The sequence below is a fragment of the Alexandromys fortis genome, unplaced genomic scaffold, assembly GCF_014885135.2.
Source record: "Alexandromys fortis isolate MF-2015 unplaced genomic scaffold, M_Fortis_MF-2015_v1.1 scaffold_65, whole genome shotgun sequence".
NCBI classification, from domain to species: domain Eukaryota; kingdom Metazoa; phylum Chordata; class Mammalia; order Rodentia; family Cricetidae; genus Alexandromys; species Alexandromys fortis.
The window spans coordinates 303,281-317,393 of record NW_026067986.1 but is presented as its reverse complement, the minus strand read 5'-3'; the positions used below and the strand labels follow the sequence as shown (position 1 = coordinate 317,393).

The 14,113-nt window shown below is 41.9% G+C and overlaps 1 protein-coding gene across 2 annotated transcripts in view; it reads right to left on the bottom strand.

Moving 5' to 3' along the window:
• Sumo1 (small ubiquitin like modifier 1) overlaps positions 1 to 13,438 on the bottom strand; it is a 16,664-nt gene extending 3,226 nt beyond the window's left edge. Inside the window, exons 1-4 of one of the 2 annotated variants that reach the window (XM_050159319.1) lie at positions 12,081 to 13,438; positions 4,480 to 4,554; positions 2,895 to 2,972; positions 841 to 912 (exon numbers count right to left, since the gene is read on the bottom strand). In XM_050159319.1, the coding sequence (XP_050015276.1) occupies positions 841 to 912; positions 2,895 to 2,972; positions 4,480 to 4,554; positions 12,081 to 12,092 (237 nt within the window). In that variant the 5' untranslated portion in view covers positions 12,093 to 13,438. The remainder of the gene's footprint in view (positions 1 to 840; positions 913 to 2,894; positions 2,973 to 4,479; positions 4,555 to 12,080) is intronic. The other variant, XM_050159320.1, reaches the window with a different exon arrangement.
• Positions 13,439 to 14,113: the final 675 nt, after the last annotated feature.

The following is a 14,113-nucleotide window of genomic DNA, read 5'->3' as shown; positions in this document are numbered from 1 at the left end:
CCGGGCGGTGGTGGCGCAGGCCTTTAATCCCAGCACTCGGGAGGCAGAGGCAGGCGGATCTCTGGGAGTTCGAGGCCAGCCTGGTCTACAAGAGCTAGTTCCAGGACAGGCACCAAAGCTACAGAGAAACCCTGTCTCGAAAAACCAAAAAAAAAAAAAAAAAATTTATTTTCAGCTGGGTAGTGGTAGCACACTTGAGGCAGAGGCAGAAGGATCTCTGAATCTGAGGCCACCCTGGTCTAGGTTAAGTTCCAGAACAGCTAAGGTTGTTACACAGAAAAACCCTGTTTCAAAAAAACAAATCAAACAAAAACAAACAAAAAATGTACATTTGACAAAAATGTATTTGTCAAATGTATACTTTTTATTTACACACACACACACATCATGTTTGCGCATGGTACCCAAGGAAGTCAAAAGAGGGCAGCAGATCCCTTGGAACTGGAGTTACAGATGATATACCATATGGGTGATGGGAACTGAAACCAAGTCCTATGCATGAGCAAGAAGTATTTTTAACCTCTGAGCCCCAAGGAAAAAGCTATTTTTGTCCCCGGGATGTTGCAACAGACACTGAAGCCAGCATTGCAGGATGCCCATGACTCCCATATATGCGTCATGACCCTCATCAACAGGTATGCATGTGAACATACACATAATAAATAAATACAAATTTTAAAAACTGTTATTTTTTTCTCTTTTATTTTGGCACTAGGGATATCAAACTCTGGGACACACGCATATTAAGCACATGCTCTATCGCTAAACTACAATCCTCATCCGTTTAATCCAAAATCTTATTTATTTCAAAAGTTTGATTCAGAAAGAAACCATACTTACTTCTTTTGGAGTATGGTTATCAGCAATTCTCTGACCTTCAAATAGAAACCTGAGTGAATTCATTGGAACTCCCTAAAAAAAGAAAGTGTGTGTAAAAATCTTGGGTTTTAAATAACTATTATACTCTAAAAACAAACAAACAAACAAAAAAAAAAACCCAAAACAACATAAAGGCTTAACAAGCTACATTGATCATAAAATTAGATTACCAATTCAACCATAATTACCATATAATGAGAATCAATTATTTGTTAGGAAGGCTATCTTGTACCAAGTACTTTACTTGCAGTCATAAATAAAGCTCTTTGTAAAGACTCAAGAGGTATTACCACCTCATCTTCAGTTTACAACTAGGGAGCTTATGGCCTGTAGATAAAAGAAGTTAGCTAAGAATTTTAGCCAAAATGATTAATAAGCCTTTCTTCCCAACCATATTGTATTCACTTCCCCCTAAGTCTAAGCTAGCATAAAAGAAAATAAGGCTGGTTGGTGGTAGCACACACCTTTAAAACCACACTCGGGAGGGAGGCAGAGGCAGGCTTATCTCAATGAGTTTCAGGACAGCCAAGGTTGTGTAAGAGAGACCCTGCTTCAAAACAAACAAGCAAAATTTCAACCTTGGTTATCTCTAATGTACTGTTTTTCTTGTTTTGGTTTTAATTTTTTGAGACAGGGTTTCATGAAGCTCAGGCTGTCCTCGAATTTCTTTAATAGTGGAGGATAACCTTGAATTCTTGACCTCCTCCTATCAGTATTGGGATTACAAGTTATCCCTCATACCCAGCATGAACTACACTCTTACATATGCTTACACACACACACACACACACACAGAAACACACATCTGTGTATTTGAGGCAGGAACTTACTATGTAGCCCTGGATATCCTGAAACATTTTTAGCTGAAGCTAAAGATTATTTATTCTTGAACTTCCAATTTTTATTTAATATTTGTGAGCATAAGATGTATGAATATAGACAACCATACAGATACTTTTACATATATAATTTATGTTCACTGGTGTTTTGCCTCATGTATGTCTGTGTGAGGGTGTCAGAAGCCCTGAAACTACAATTATAGACAGGTATGAGCAGCCATGTAGTTGTGGGGAATTGAACCCAAGTCCTCTGGGAGAGCAGCCAGTGCTCTTAACCACTGAGCCATCTCTCCAGCCCCCATACAGATTTTTTTTAAAAGAGAAATTATCTTGACATATGCTTGAAAATAAGTTAAATAATTAGCAGCAATCTATATTATGTACAAAGAAAAAATACTTTTAATTTGTTTGTTTTGTTTTGTGTTTTTTTTTTTTTTTTTTTTTTTTTTTTTTTTGCTTTTTTTTGTTTTTTTTTTTTTTTTTTTTTTTTTTTTTTTTTTTTGCTTTGTCTTGTTCTTCGAGACAGGGTTTCTCTGTGTAGCTTTAGAGTCTATCCCGGAACTTGCTCTAAAGACCAGGTTAGTGTCAAACTCACAGACATCTGCCTGCCTCTGCCTCCCAAATGCTGGAATTAAGGCATGTACCACCACCACCAGGTAAGTATTTACTTTTTTATAGGGTGTTTTGCCAGCCTATATGTGTGTGCACCATTTGTGTGCAATCCTCACAGAAGGGCATCAGATCCTCTAGGACTGGAGCTGCAGATGGTTATGAGCCATCAACTGGGTACTGGAAGAGCAGTCAGTACTCTTAACTGCTGAATCGTGTTTCTGGCCCCAAGAAAATATATTAATTATAGATTTAAATTTGATATAAATGACCTAAACCTCATAGAAGCACATGGAAATTTCACAATAATCACTAAAAAGGCTTGCCTTTATTGTTATATACAGTTGCAAACCATCAAAAATATTCATCTGAGCAATCAGTAAAAGTGAGTTACTTTCAAACGTTTTCTATATCCTACTAATCTGAAATGGGTCACAAAATGAACCATGCACTAGCAATGACAGACAACACTACGCTATTTCCCTTAAGTTTCTAATGGTGAAAACAGGATACACTTCAACAACCTTCAGTAAGGAAGCGCTGTATTTAACATCACAGTATACAAACCTGTCTTTGACAGTACGACTCCTTGAGTTTCTTGAGATGTGTTGTCATTTTCACTTTGAAATGTATCTCACTGCTATCCTAAGGAGATAAAGGGAAACATTATTCCTTCTTTTTCTACACTACTTAGCTAACTTGAACCATATTATTTAATTACGTCTTGTTACAGTTTTCTCATAATCTTTTTAGCATTCCTAACTAGTTTCATTAAAAGCAATCTAGTCAAAAATCCAAATTAGCTTTTAGCAACTCACTATAAAAATAGCAAGCCAAAGATGTTTTAGGTATCAAAATTATTAATGTAAATTTGTATGCCAAGCAAAAGCATTCTTTCATTACATCATATCCGTAAAAATACTATAAAAAATAAAATGAACTGTTACAAACCCTTATAAGCAATAAAAAGAAAACATACTGGGGGCTGGAGAGATGGCTCAAAGGTTAAGAGCACTGGCTGCGCTTTCAGAGGTCCTGAGTTCAATTCCCAGCAACTACATGGTGGCTCACAACCATCTCTACTGAGATCTGGCGCCCTCCTCTGGCGTGCGGGCATACACTGGGGCAGAATGTTGTATACATAATAAATAAATAAATCTTTAAAAAAACCCATACTATCCCATTCATACCAACTAGTTTCCCTAGGGGGTGTCAAACCTAAGAGAAAACAAACTTTTTTTTAAAGTTATTTATTATGCATATAATGTCTATCAGGGAACTCCTGTAGCGGGGAAGGGAGGTGTAAGATCCAGAGTAACAGCAGACACTAACATCCTAAGCAACTGAGCGTGCTCACTGCGTCCATATACCACACTCTAACAGCAGACACTAGCATAAGGAACTGAGCACACTCGCTGCATCCATATACCACACTCAAAGCAATAAAAAAGAAAAAAAGAGTAAGAAGACGGCTGGGGATATGGTTTTGCCAGGCCCTAGATTCCACTACACACACATATTTAGACACAGTAAGCAGACCTCCCCCAAAAATAACACTTTCTCAACAATCAAGGAAATGTATAGGCAAAACTGTCACAGTGACATTGATTTCACACTTGGAAGAGGATGGAAAACTATCACACTGTGATGGTGAAGGGTGTACCATTTCACTAATTCCGATCTTCTAAAAGAAGTAACAACATGCCAATGCACATGTTTTTAACTCCAACACTTGGAGGAAGACACAATTGCATCTTTGAGTTTGAAGCCTGGTCTGTGTAGTAAATTCAAGACCAAGCAAGAGTACAGAGTGAGACCCTGTCTCAAAAACATTATCAACCTCTTTTACCCCCAACAGATACATGTACAATAAGGGAAAATTCATTTTTTTAAAAAAATAAATTATTTATTTATTATGTATACAGTATTCTGTCTGTGTGTACGCCTGCAGGCCAGAAGATGGCACCAGACCCCATTACAGATGGTTGTGAGCCACCATGTGGTTGCTGGGAATTGAACTCAGGGCCTTTGGAAGAACAGGCAATGCTCTTAACCTCTGAGCCATCTCTCCAGCCCCGGAAATGCAATTAAAATAACATGTCCTACCTAATGTTTTTTCCTAATGTCAAATGAGAAAAATAATGAAACTCACCTGTCCAATAACTTTGAGCTTAATGTATTCTCCTTCCTTCTTATCCCCTAAGTCCTCAGTTGAAGGTTTTGCCTCCTGAAAGAAATTTCCAGATTAACAATTATAAATACTCTGCTGTTTATGAGCATCCATTACTTTCCCCCAGGTAACAGACTCTGCATCTAAAAATACAGAGCACACTTATTTCCCCAACACTCAATTACTCTTCAAACTCCCCATTCACTAAAAATCAATAAAGCCCCCTCATTTATTTATTTTCTATGTATACAGTATTCTGTCTGCATGTATGCCTGCAGGCCAGAAGAGGGCAGCAGATCTCATTACAGATGGTTGTGAGCCACCATGTGGTTGCCGGGAATTGAACTCAGGACCTCTGGAAGAGCAGCCAGTGCTCTTAACCTTTGAGCCATCTCTCCAGCCCCCAGTCCAAGTTTGTTTGTTTGTTTGTTTTTAACAGCATTGTTTCCTACAGTAAAAATCTAAAATTTAACCATGTCTCAGTCAGTCACCCTAAGGACTTAAGACAAATTAATGAAAATGTTTCTAACAAGTTAAAGGTGACAAAGATGCTGGTGTCAAGAGGAGCAATTTGGAAACTCTTGCCCTAAAGTCAATTCCTCTTAACTAGGAGTTCATCCTCCTAGAGTTCTTTTTTTTTTTTTAAATATTTATTTATTATGTATACAACATTCTGTCTGTGTATATGCCTGAAGGCCAGAAGAGGGCACCAGACCTCCTTACAGATGGTTGTGAGCCACCATGTGGTTGCTGGGAATTGAACTCAGGACCCTTGGAAGCAATGCTCTTAACCACTGAGCCATCTCTCCAGCCCCCCTCCTAGAGTTCTTAGTAAACATTTTGAATCTAAGAGTATGTTCTCACGGTCTATCCTGAGGCAACCTCCTATACCAAGATATGGAAATATATCACAAGCAAAGGCTATTTAGAAAGGACAATCAAATAGGAAAGTATTGGTCTAAATACTAGTGTCAACATGAACAAGGGACAGGATGCCTGGTTTTCATTCAGCTGTGCTTTTAATGCTTGCAGACTGGATATTTGCAGGCAAAATTAACTTCTTTAGTCACAGTACTTCACCTGAAAAATAGGTGACTATCTTCAACCACTGTCTTGCCATATTTCTATGAATTTATAGTCATACTGAAGAGCTGCTTCTTCCTGCAAGTATCCAGAGAGCAAAGAGCTTATTCTCTGTGGTGAAGGGCAATAAAAGGCAACCCAACCCTGAATCCCTTTAAGAGGAGGAGAGGAAGTGAGTTTTGTTTACGTTGGCACAAAAGATATTCTAGTTTTGTCTAGGCTAATAAGGCAACATAGAAGATACTCAGAAACAAAAAACAATCCCCCCTCCTCTCTCTATTCAAACACCCACAGACCTCTCCTTCTAAAGCACAGTTTTCTTGAATCCTATAATACTCAAAAAGCATAAATGGCTTCCAACACCTTAAGGTCTAAAAACAAACTCCACAACATTTCAATACATACATCGCTGCCCCCATTCTCACTTTTCTCTCTCATTCCTTTTAGTAACCCAAGAAATCTCTTCACTGTTTGCTAAAGACTCATCTTTGTCTATGCCACGTTAAAACAGCCTAACCAAGGCAAGTAATAAAAGAAAGCCTTCAACTGAGTTTACAGTTCCGTAAGATCAGAGTCCATGACGGTAAAGCAAAGGTGAGGTGACAACAACAACATCTCAATACAAGGAGGAGGTGGAGAATGGGCACTAGGAATAGCTGAGTTTTTGAGACCTTAAATCCATCCCCAATGACACAACTTCAACAGGGCCATACCTCCTAATTCTTCCCAAACAGTCATCAACTAGGGACCACCCCCCCCAACTATGTCCATCGCCTTCTCCCATCTTCGGCCGTGTATGGCCTAGTTTCCTTTGCCTGAAGTAAAGGTATCTTTCCTGAAATCAATTCAGAGATGTACCCTCAGATCAGCTGAAGTCTACTACTGAAAGGCCTTCTTAGATCACAGCAGTCTCCCAACCACTATCTTTCTTTAATGCCTCTACTTGCAGTTCTTTCCCACAAAAAATGCTACTATGTGGGGGCTAGAGAGATGAGTAAATGAAAACACTTGCTGCCAAGCTCGACATCCTAAGAGCAATCCCGGAGAAGCACACAGTGGACCCAACTCCACAAAGCTGTCCTCTCAGGTCCAGGTGAACTCAGGGCACCCACAAAAAAAAAATGTAATACAAAGTTTGAACTACTATGTTGTCTTTTGTTTTTCCTTTCTGGGGGATTGAGACTGGGTCTCACATGAGTGTAGACATGTGCCAACACTCAGCTAATCTATGTATTTTAAAAATTCAGTACAGTATATATGCAAGGTGTGATTGCAGAGACAAAGGCAGGAGAATCACTGTGAGTTCAAAACCATCCTTGTCTGTTTCAAATAAATAAAGTACAGTACAGGACCTCTTGATGGGATGTAGGTTACACAGACGTCTTCCATCTGCAAACCTTTAAATAACCGGACCTAGATAAGGCAAGAGAACATAACTCCACCCTTCCTCCTTCCTTCCTGTTTTTTCCTTCAGATCCTTATTAACTGCAAAAAGGCAACTAAATGCAAGGAGAAGAGGAGGCAATCACATATCTTTAAAGATATGTTGCAGGAATATGCAAATTTTTGTTTTGCTTGAGATAGGGTTTCTCTGTAGCTTTGGAGCCTGTCCTGGAACTTACTCTGTAGACCTGGCTGGCCTCTAACTCACAGAGATCCTCCTGCCTCTGACTGCCTTTGTCTCCAGAGTGCTGGAATGAACTAAAGACATGTGCCACCACTGCTGACTAGAGCATACAAATCATGAACTACAAGACTAAGATGATCAGTAACAGTATCTGTGTGAACCTGCCCACAAGTCTGTTAAATCATGAGCTACAAGACTAAGGTGATCAGTAACAGTATCTGTGTGAACCTGCCCACAAGTCTGTTAAATCATGAGCTACAAGACTAAGGTGATCAGTAACAGTATCTGTGTGAACCTGCCCACAAGTCTGTTAAATCATGAGCTACAAGACTAAGGTGATCAGTAACAGTATCTGTGTGAACCTGCCCACAAGTCTGTAAAACTTGAATGATCACAATTATCTAAGTAAATATCCACAATTTCAGAGAATTCCCGAAGAGAATGCTAAAGATGTTTTGAGAGACTGTTATCTACAACACTTCGGAGCCTGGCTAAAGAGGGCTCAAGGTTAAGGGCACTGGCTGCTCTTCCGGCAGACCCAGATCCAGCTCCCAGCATCCATGTGTGGGCTCACAATCATCCTTAACTCCTGTTCCAGGAGATTTGATGCTATCATGACCTCTGGAACCACCAGGCACACACACAGTACATATACATACATGCAAGCAGAATACTCACACACATAAATTAAAATCTTAAGAAACAAATTAGAAAGATACTTATGTAAGGAATATTTTATGTAAGTGCTATAACAGAGCTAACCTAACTACTATCCCAGGAGGCAGAGGTCTACATAAAAGGGAGTTTCAGAATAACCAGGGCTACATGGAGTAGAGATCATTTCAAAAAAAAAAAAGTTTTACAGTTTTGAAATTTCAACTACTCAACTGTGAATACTTTAACCATAACTATTATATTATTTCGATATATTATAAAATAGCTGTTATATTCTAACTGAAGTGCTCCATTATATTCAGTTGGTAATACCCACTAGCAGCACCTCACTCAGTCAGAAAGATGACAGACTTGACGGACTGCGCAGCACTCCTCTACTAGGAAATGGAATGCCAAAGGTACCCACCATTAAGTAAATGCTAAAGTAACTGCTATAGTTTAGTATGTTCTATGATATTAATGGTACATAAAGCTTAACATTTTAATATACATCCATCACTTATTTTCCTGAAAACTCAAACTGTTGCCAAGATCAGCAGAGATTAATAACAAGAACCTATAAAGAACATTGCAGAAACAAATGTTACAACAGCAGCAGAAATACAAGTCATGTGGCTGACTAAAGATAACTTCAAGTTCTTTCTTACTCCTATTGAGAAATGAGACACATCTTTCTCATGAATCTGGGCACACCTTAGGGATTTGACTGATTTAATACAGGACACAATCATAAAGTCAGGGAACAAGAAGTTTATTTCCAATTGGGTTGATTTTATTTTGTTTTTGTTACACTAAAGGTAAAGTTGCTTTTGATGATTTGGTATAAAATGGAAAACAGTTCTAACTATAAGAAAAGAAAAAGGGAAAATGTTAGTTCAAATTACTCTTATTCCTTTCATATTATACTTCTAGTTTTGATGAAATGTGAAATTAGGCTAAGCAAACTCCTATGAATGGTTATAGGATGACCCTCATCTTTTGGGATAATCATGTAAATAAATAGGATGAGAACTTCAGTATTTTAAGCTCATCAATCATCACAGAGCAATAGTTCCTAAATCTAGTACCACACTCTCAATGATGTAAAATCCCATCAGTTGGCAACTGTGGCACATACCCTTTGTCCCAGAACTGGGGAGGCAGAGGCAGGCGGATCTTGAGTTTGAGGACAACTTGATCTACAGAGCAAGCACCACAACTGGAGCTACACAGAGAAATCCTGTCTTGGAAAACTATATAGATAAAAAATGACCCCTTAGGGGCTGGAGAGATGGCTCAGTGGTTAAGAGCATTGCCTGCTCTTCCAAAGGTCCTGAGTTCGATTTCCAGCAACCACATGGTGGCTCACAACCATCTGTAAAGAGGTCTGGAGCCCTCTTCTGGCCTTCAGGCATACATATAGAATATTGAATACATAATAAATAAATAAACGGAAAAAAATCTGTAAAAATAAAAAAAAGATCCCTTAAAATGTTAGAATACATTTTTTTCAAGTCAAAAATTCCTAAAAGAAGCACTATTTCATACTGATGCACATTGCTTTAATGTGTAGCTCAATTAAAAAGACTTGTTTTGCCAGGCAGTGGTGATACCTGCCTTTAATCCCAGCACTTGGGAGGCAGTCAGGTGGATGTTTGTGAGTTCAAGGCCAGCCTGGTCCACAGAATGAGTTCAGGACTCAATGACTCAATAGCTACTGAGAAACCCTGTCTCAAAAAAAAAAAAAAAGATTTGTTTTGCCAGGTCTGGTGGTAGACATCTTTAATCCCAGCACTTGGGAGGCAGAACCAGGAGGATCTCTCTTGAGTTCCAGGACAGCCAAAACTACACAGTAAGACCTTATGTCAAAAACAAAAAAAGAAAAAAGACTTGCTTCCATTTTTCTGTCATATTTCTAAAAATCTTTACTGACCATCCATGAAAGAATGACAAAATTTAATTAATTACACACCAACTAGCCAGGTATGACAGCAAACTCTAATCTCAACTACTCTGCAAGGCTGAGTGAGGGAGGAGTATTCCAAATCCAAAAACAGCTTGTGCTACAGAGTCAAGTTCAAGACCAACCTAGGCAACTTAATGAGACTAAGCAGGAGAGATGGGGTTTGAGCTCAGGGATACAGAGCCAGTCCAATGCCCAGTAATCTCAGTGGGGTGAGTACTACATCTAGTGCAGTTTCACAGGCCCTGAAAACAGCCTGTGTCCTACGTTCTTCATATTCTTAAATGACGTGAGTTCAAACTAGAGCAAAAATAATTGTAAAACTTATTCCATAACTCTTTCATCAGGCCAGCACGCCTTCTAGTTTCTTCTGAAATAAAAGGCTGAAGAAACTAAGCATTTACAGCTGATCTTTCCTCCTTTACTTGTAACTAAGAAAACAACTGTCTGGGGAGATATTCATGAAGTCATTTCTATCCAGATTAAATAGAAATTAATCCAGATTATTAATAATCAAATCCACCCCACAACTAATCTACAGTATGAGTAGGCTAAAAATTAGAACCACCTTAGCCAGGCAGTAGTGGCGCCCACCTTTGATTCCAGCACTCAGGAGGCAGAGGCAGGCGGATCTCTGAGTTTGAGGCCAGCCTGGTCTACAGATTGAGTTCCAGGTCAGTCAAGGCTACACAGAGAACCCTGTACTGAAAAACAAACAAACAAAAAAATATAATAAAAATAAAAAATAAATAGTCCAACTACTCTGTAGAGTTGAAAGAAAAAGTTTACTGATTATCACTATAAATGTCAAAAAAAATACTTTGAAAATTCAAAGTCGTCTAAGCAAACAAAGACCAAAAGAGTTTTTTGTTTTGTTTTGGTTTTGGAGACAAGGTTTTTATGTAGCTTTGGAGCCTGTCCTGGAACTACCTCTTGTAGACCAGGCTGGCCTCGAACTCACAGAGATCCACCTGCCTCTGCCTCCCGAGTGCTGAGATTAAAGACATCCACCACCACTGCCCAGTTCAGACAAAAACTTTATGTATCAAAAACTACCCACAAATGTGGTAAACAATAACAGGATGAAGAAAAATTTAGGTGGCAGTGTTTCTACTTGAAGGTAAATAACCATGCAAATTCTTGACAGCGTTTCACTTTTTTTTTTGTTGTTGGTTTTTTTTTTTTTTCGAGACAGGGTTTCTCTGTAGCTTTGGAGCCTGTCCTGGCACTAGCTCTTGTAGACCAGGCTGGCCTCGAACTCACAGAGATCCTCCTGCCTCTTCCTCCCGAGGCGTGCGCCACCACCACCCGGCTCAGCGTTTCACTTTTAACTGGCAGTTTTCTGTAAAAATATTCTACAACTGCACAATACACAGTTTTTCTCTTTTCTCTTTATCACCTGGAAGAGGGGATATGGGGACGCATATAATCAAGATACATTGTTTAAAACGTATGAAATTGACTGTGAATAGGGAAAAAAAGGAAAGATGTGTTGTTTTGGAAAAAGTCAATCATCTGCAGGCTAATGCTAGATGAGATGGCTTGCTGGTGGTAGGACGCGAAACAGTTTCGTTGTTTCTCGGTTATTCAGAGCACTCCCACAGCTAGAGAGTTGATGGACCAATCCCGAGTAAGAAATGCAAAGTACAGAAAAAGAGTCGCTCGCTCCGCAGCCCCAGATGGAAAAAAAGACTCAGAAGGAACAGCGGCAGACCGGCCCTCCCCGCAAACACAACGGAAAGCGGCGTCTTCTGGGTTCCCGAGAACCTCAGGCCAGGCCCCTCGCCGCCCCCCGCCCTGCCCCGCCGCCGGAGACCCCAAGTGGAGCTGCGCCGCTCTGGGGGCCACCTACCCTCAGCTAGGGCCGCTATCCCGTTACATAACTAGGCCCGGGGCCCTGCTCCTGCCATCGATCGGCTCGAGGGAAACGGCCGTTTCCCCGGGGTCGCTCCCGGCGAGTGGGGAGCGGGCCCGGGCCCCCAGCGAACCCGCAGGAACCCGGGAGCCGTTGAAGGAGACGCGGCGCCGGGCAGCGGAACCGGGGGGGGCACCGCGAGGGCGGCGGAGGGCGGGTGCGCCCCGGAGCCCCGCGGTCTCCGGCGGCTCGGCCCCGCTCGGCCCCGTTCGGCCCGGCGCCCCTCGCGGCCCCCTCCCCGCCGGCGGCCCCCTCCCCCAGCTGCGCCCCCTCCCCCGCGCCCCAGTGCCCGGCCAAGCCCGCGGCCGACAGCCCGGAGCCCCGAAGCCCCGGCCCGGTACCTGATCAGACATGGTGACGGTGGCTTCTCCGGGGGTCTCCGCACCGCAGCGGCCTCCGGCAGGCTGAACCTCACTCTGAGGTTTACAAATCTGTCTCTTCCCCACAGCACAACACCGCGGCTGCAGGGACTTCCGCTACGTCTTGCGTCACTTCCGCTGCGCGCAGAGGAGCGTTGGGGAGGACGGGAAAAGGAGGCGGGAAAGCGCCCTGCGGGAGGCCGGGGGCGTCCGACCTGCAGAACTGCTTGCCTGGAGCGAGAGACTGGGTGTACGGCCGGCGGGAGAACCAGGCCCTCTATCTCAGCCCCTCGGGAGACCATGGCTTCGCCACCCCAGGCTGAATGTCCGGGGTCAAACTGACGCCCTAGACTCCTCCCTCTCGGACACCTTGCGCGCCTGAGGGCCGAGCCTAGATCGGTCTTTGTCTCCTCTTCCGCACGCCCCTGAGTACAGTGAGTTCCCGGGATAAAACTTTTACTACCACCTCTTGCTTGCTGCCGGCGCACTCATGACTTGGATTTAAAAACCACAACGAAAAGACGACCCCTTGGGACACACTTTTTGTTCTGTTTTGTGTTTTGAGACAGCGTCTATCTAACTACGCAGCCCTGGCTGTTCTAGAACACAACTATGTACATCAGGCTGGCCTCGAATTCACAAGATCCTCCTGCCTCTGCCCCCAGCTCTAGTACACAGTTTTGAGGGCTATAGATGACTAAAATGTTGTTGAAAGTTTTTAAATTGTAGGCAGAAGGAGCTACCCTCAACCCATTAATTAGTTGCCTTTCGTCACAGGAAGACTTAAAATTCTCTGACAACTACTATAACCTTGCACAGCATTCAATGAGGATTAAGAATAATCCCAGCACTCGGGAGGCAGAGGCTTGTGGATCCTTGCGAGTTCGAGGCCAGCCTGGTCTACAAGAGCTAGTTCCAGGACAGGCTTGATAGCTACAGCAAAACCCTGTCTCGAAAAACAAAAAAGGGGGCTGGAGAGATGGCTCAGTGGTTAAGAGTACTGACTGCTCTTCCAGGGGACCCGGGTTCAATTCCCAGCAACCACATGGCAGCTCGCAACTGTCTGAAGATCCAGATGCGGGGGGATCTGACACCTTCACACCAATGCACATAAAATGGAATTGAATAAACCATAAAAAAAAATATTTAAAAAAAAACTGTTGCGGGAGGTCTTTCCGCCCCTCCAACCAATAGATGCTGAGATACCAGCCCATTGGGGCGTGGTCTCTCCCTTTAAAAAAGCGGCTACTTCCTCCGCGGGACTAGACTCCCTTCCTGGTTGCACAGAGGGCTGTTGTCTGGGACGGTGATTTGTAAGTTTTTTTCCTCTTTAAATAAATACCACCCTATTAATCATAATTCCAAACTGGTGTGGCATTGTTCGTGACTTCAAAAAACCAAAGCAAAAAGAATATATATAAGTAAAGGGAATAAAATTGAAAGTTCTAAGATAAATCAGTAATCCTTCACACTACAAGACATTTGTAAAAGGATCTTTTCTATAGTTAGTAATGAGGTGATCAGAAATGTCCCAGCGATCAAAGAGCACTTGGTTGTTCTTCCAGAGAACTCTGGTTTGAGTCCCCACACCCACATACTCATTCACAACTACCTGTAATTCCAATCCCAGAGAATCCAATGCCTTTTTCTGGCTTCGGTCAGCACCAAGCCAGGCCTGCACATATGGCACAGACATACATGCAGACAAAACACCCACATTAAACATTTAAAAATTAATAATATAATTAGTAATGAGACTACTGAACATTCAGATGCAAAAGAAGGAATTTGAAATCCCTCACTGCAAATGCAAAATTCAAATGTCTCAAATGTGTGTACATACAAGACTGTCTTAGTTAGCCGGGTTTCTATTGCTGCAATGAAATGCTATGACCAAAAATCAAGCTGGGGAGTAAAGGGTTTATTTGGCGTACACTTCCACATTGTAGTCAGTCCATCAGTGAAAGAAGTCAGAACAGGAACTCTGACAGGGAGGAACCTTGAGGCAGGAAGTG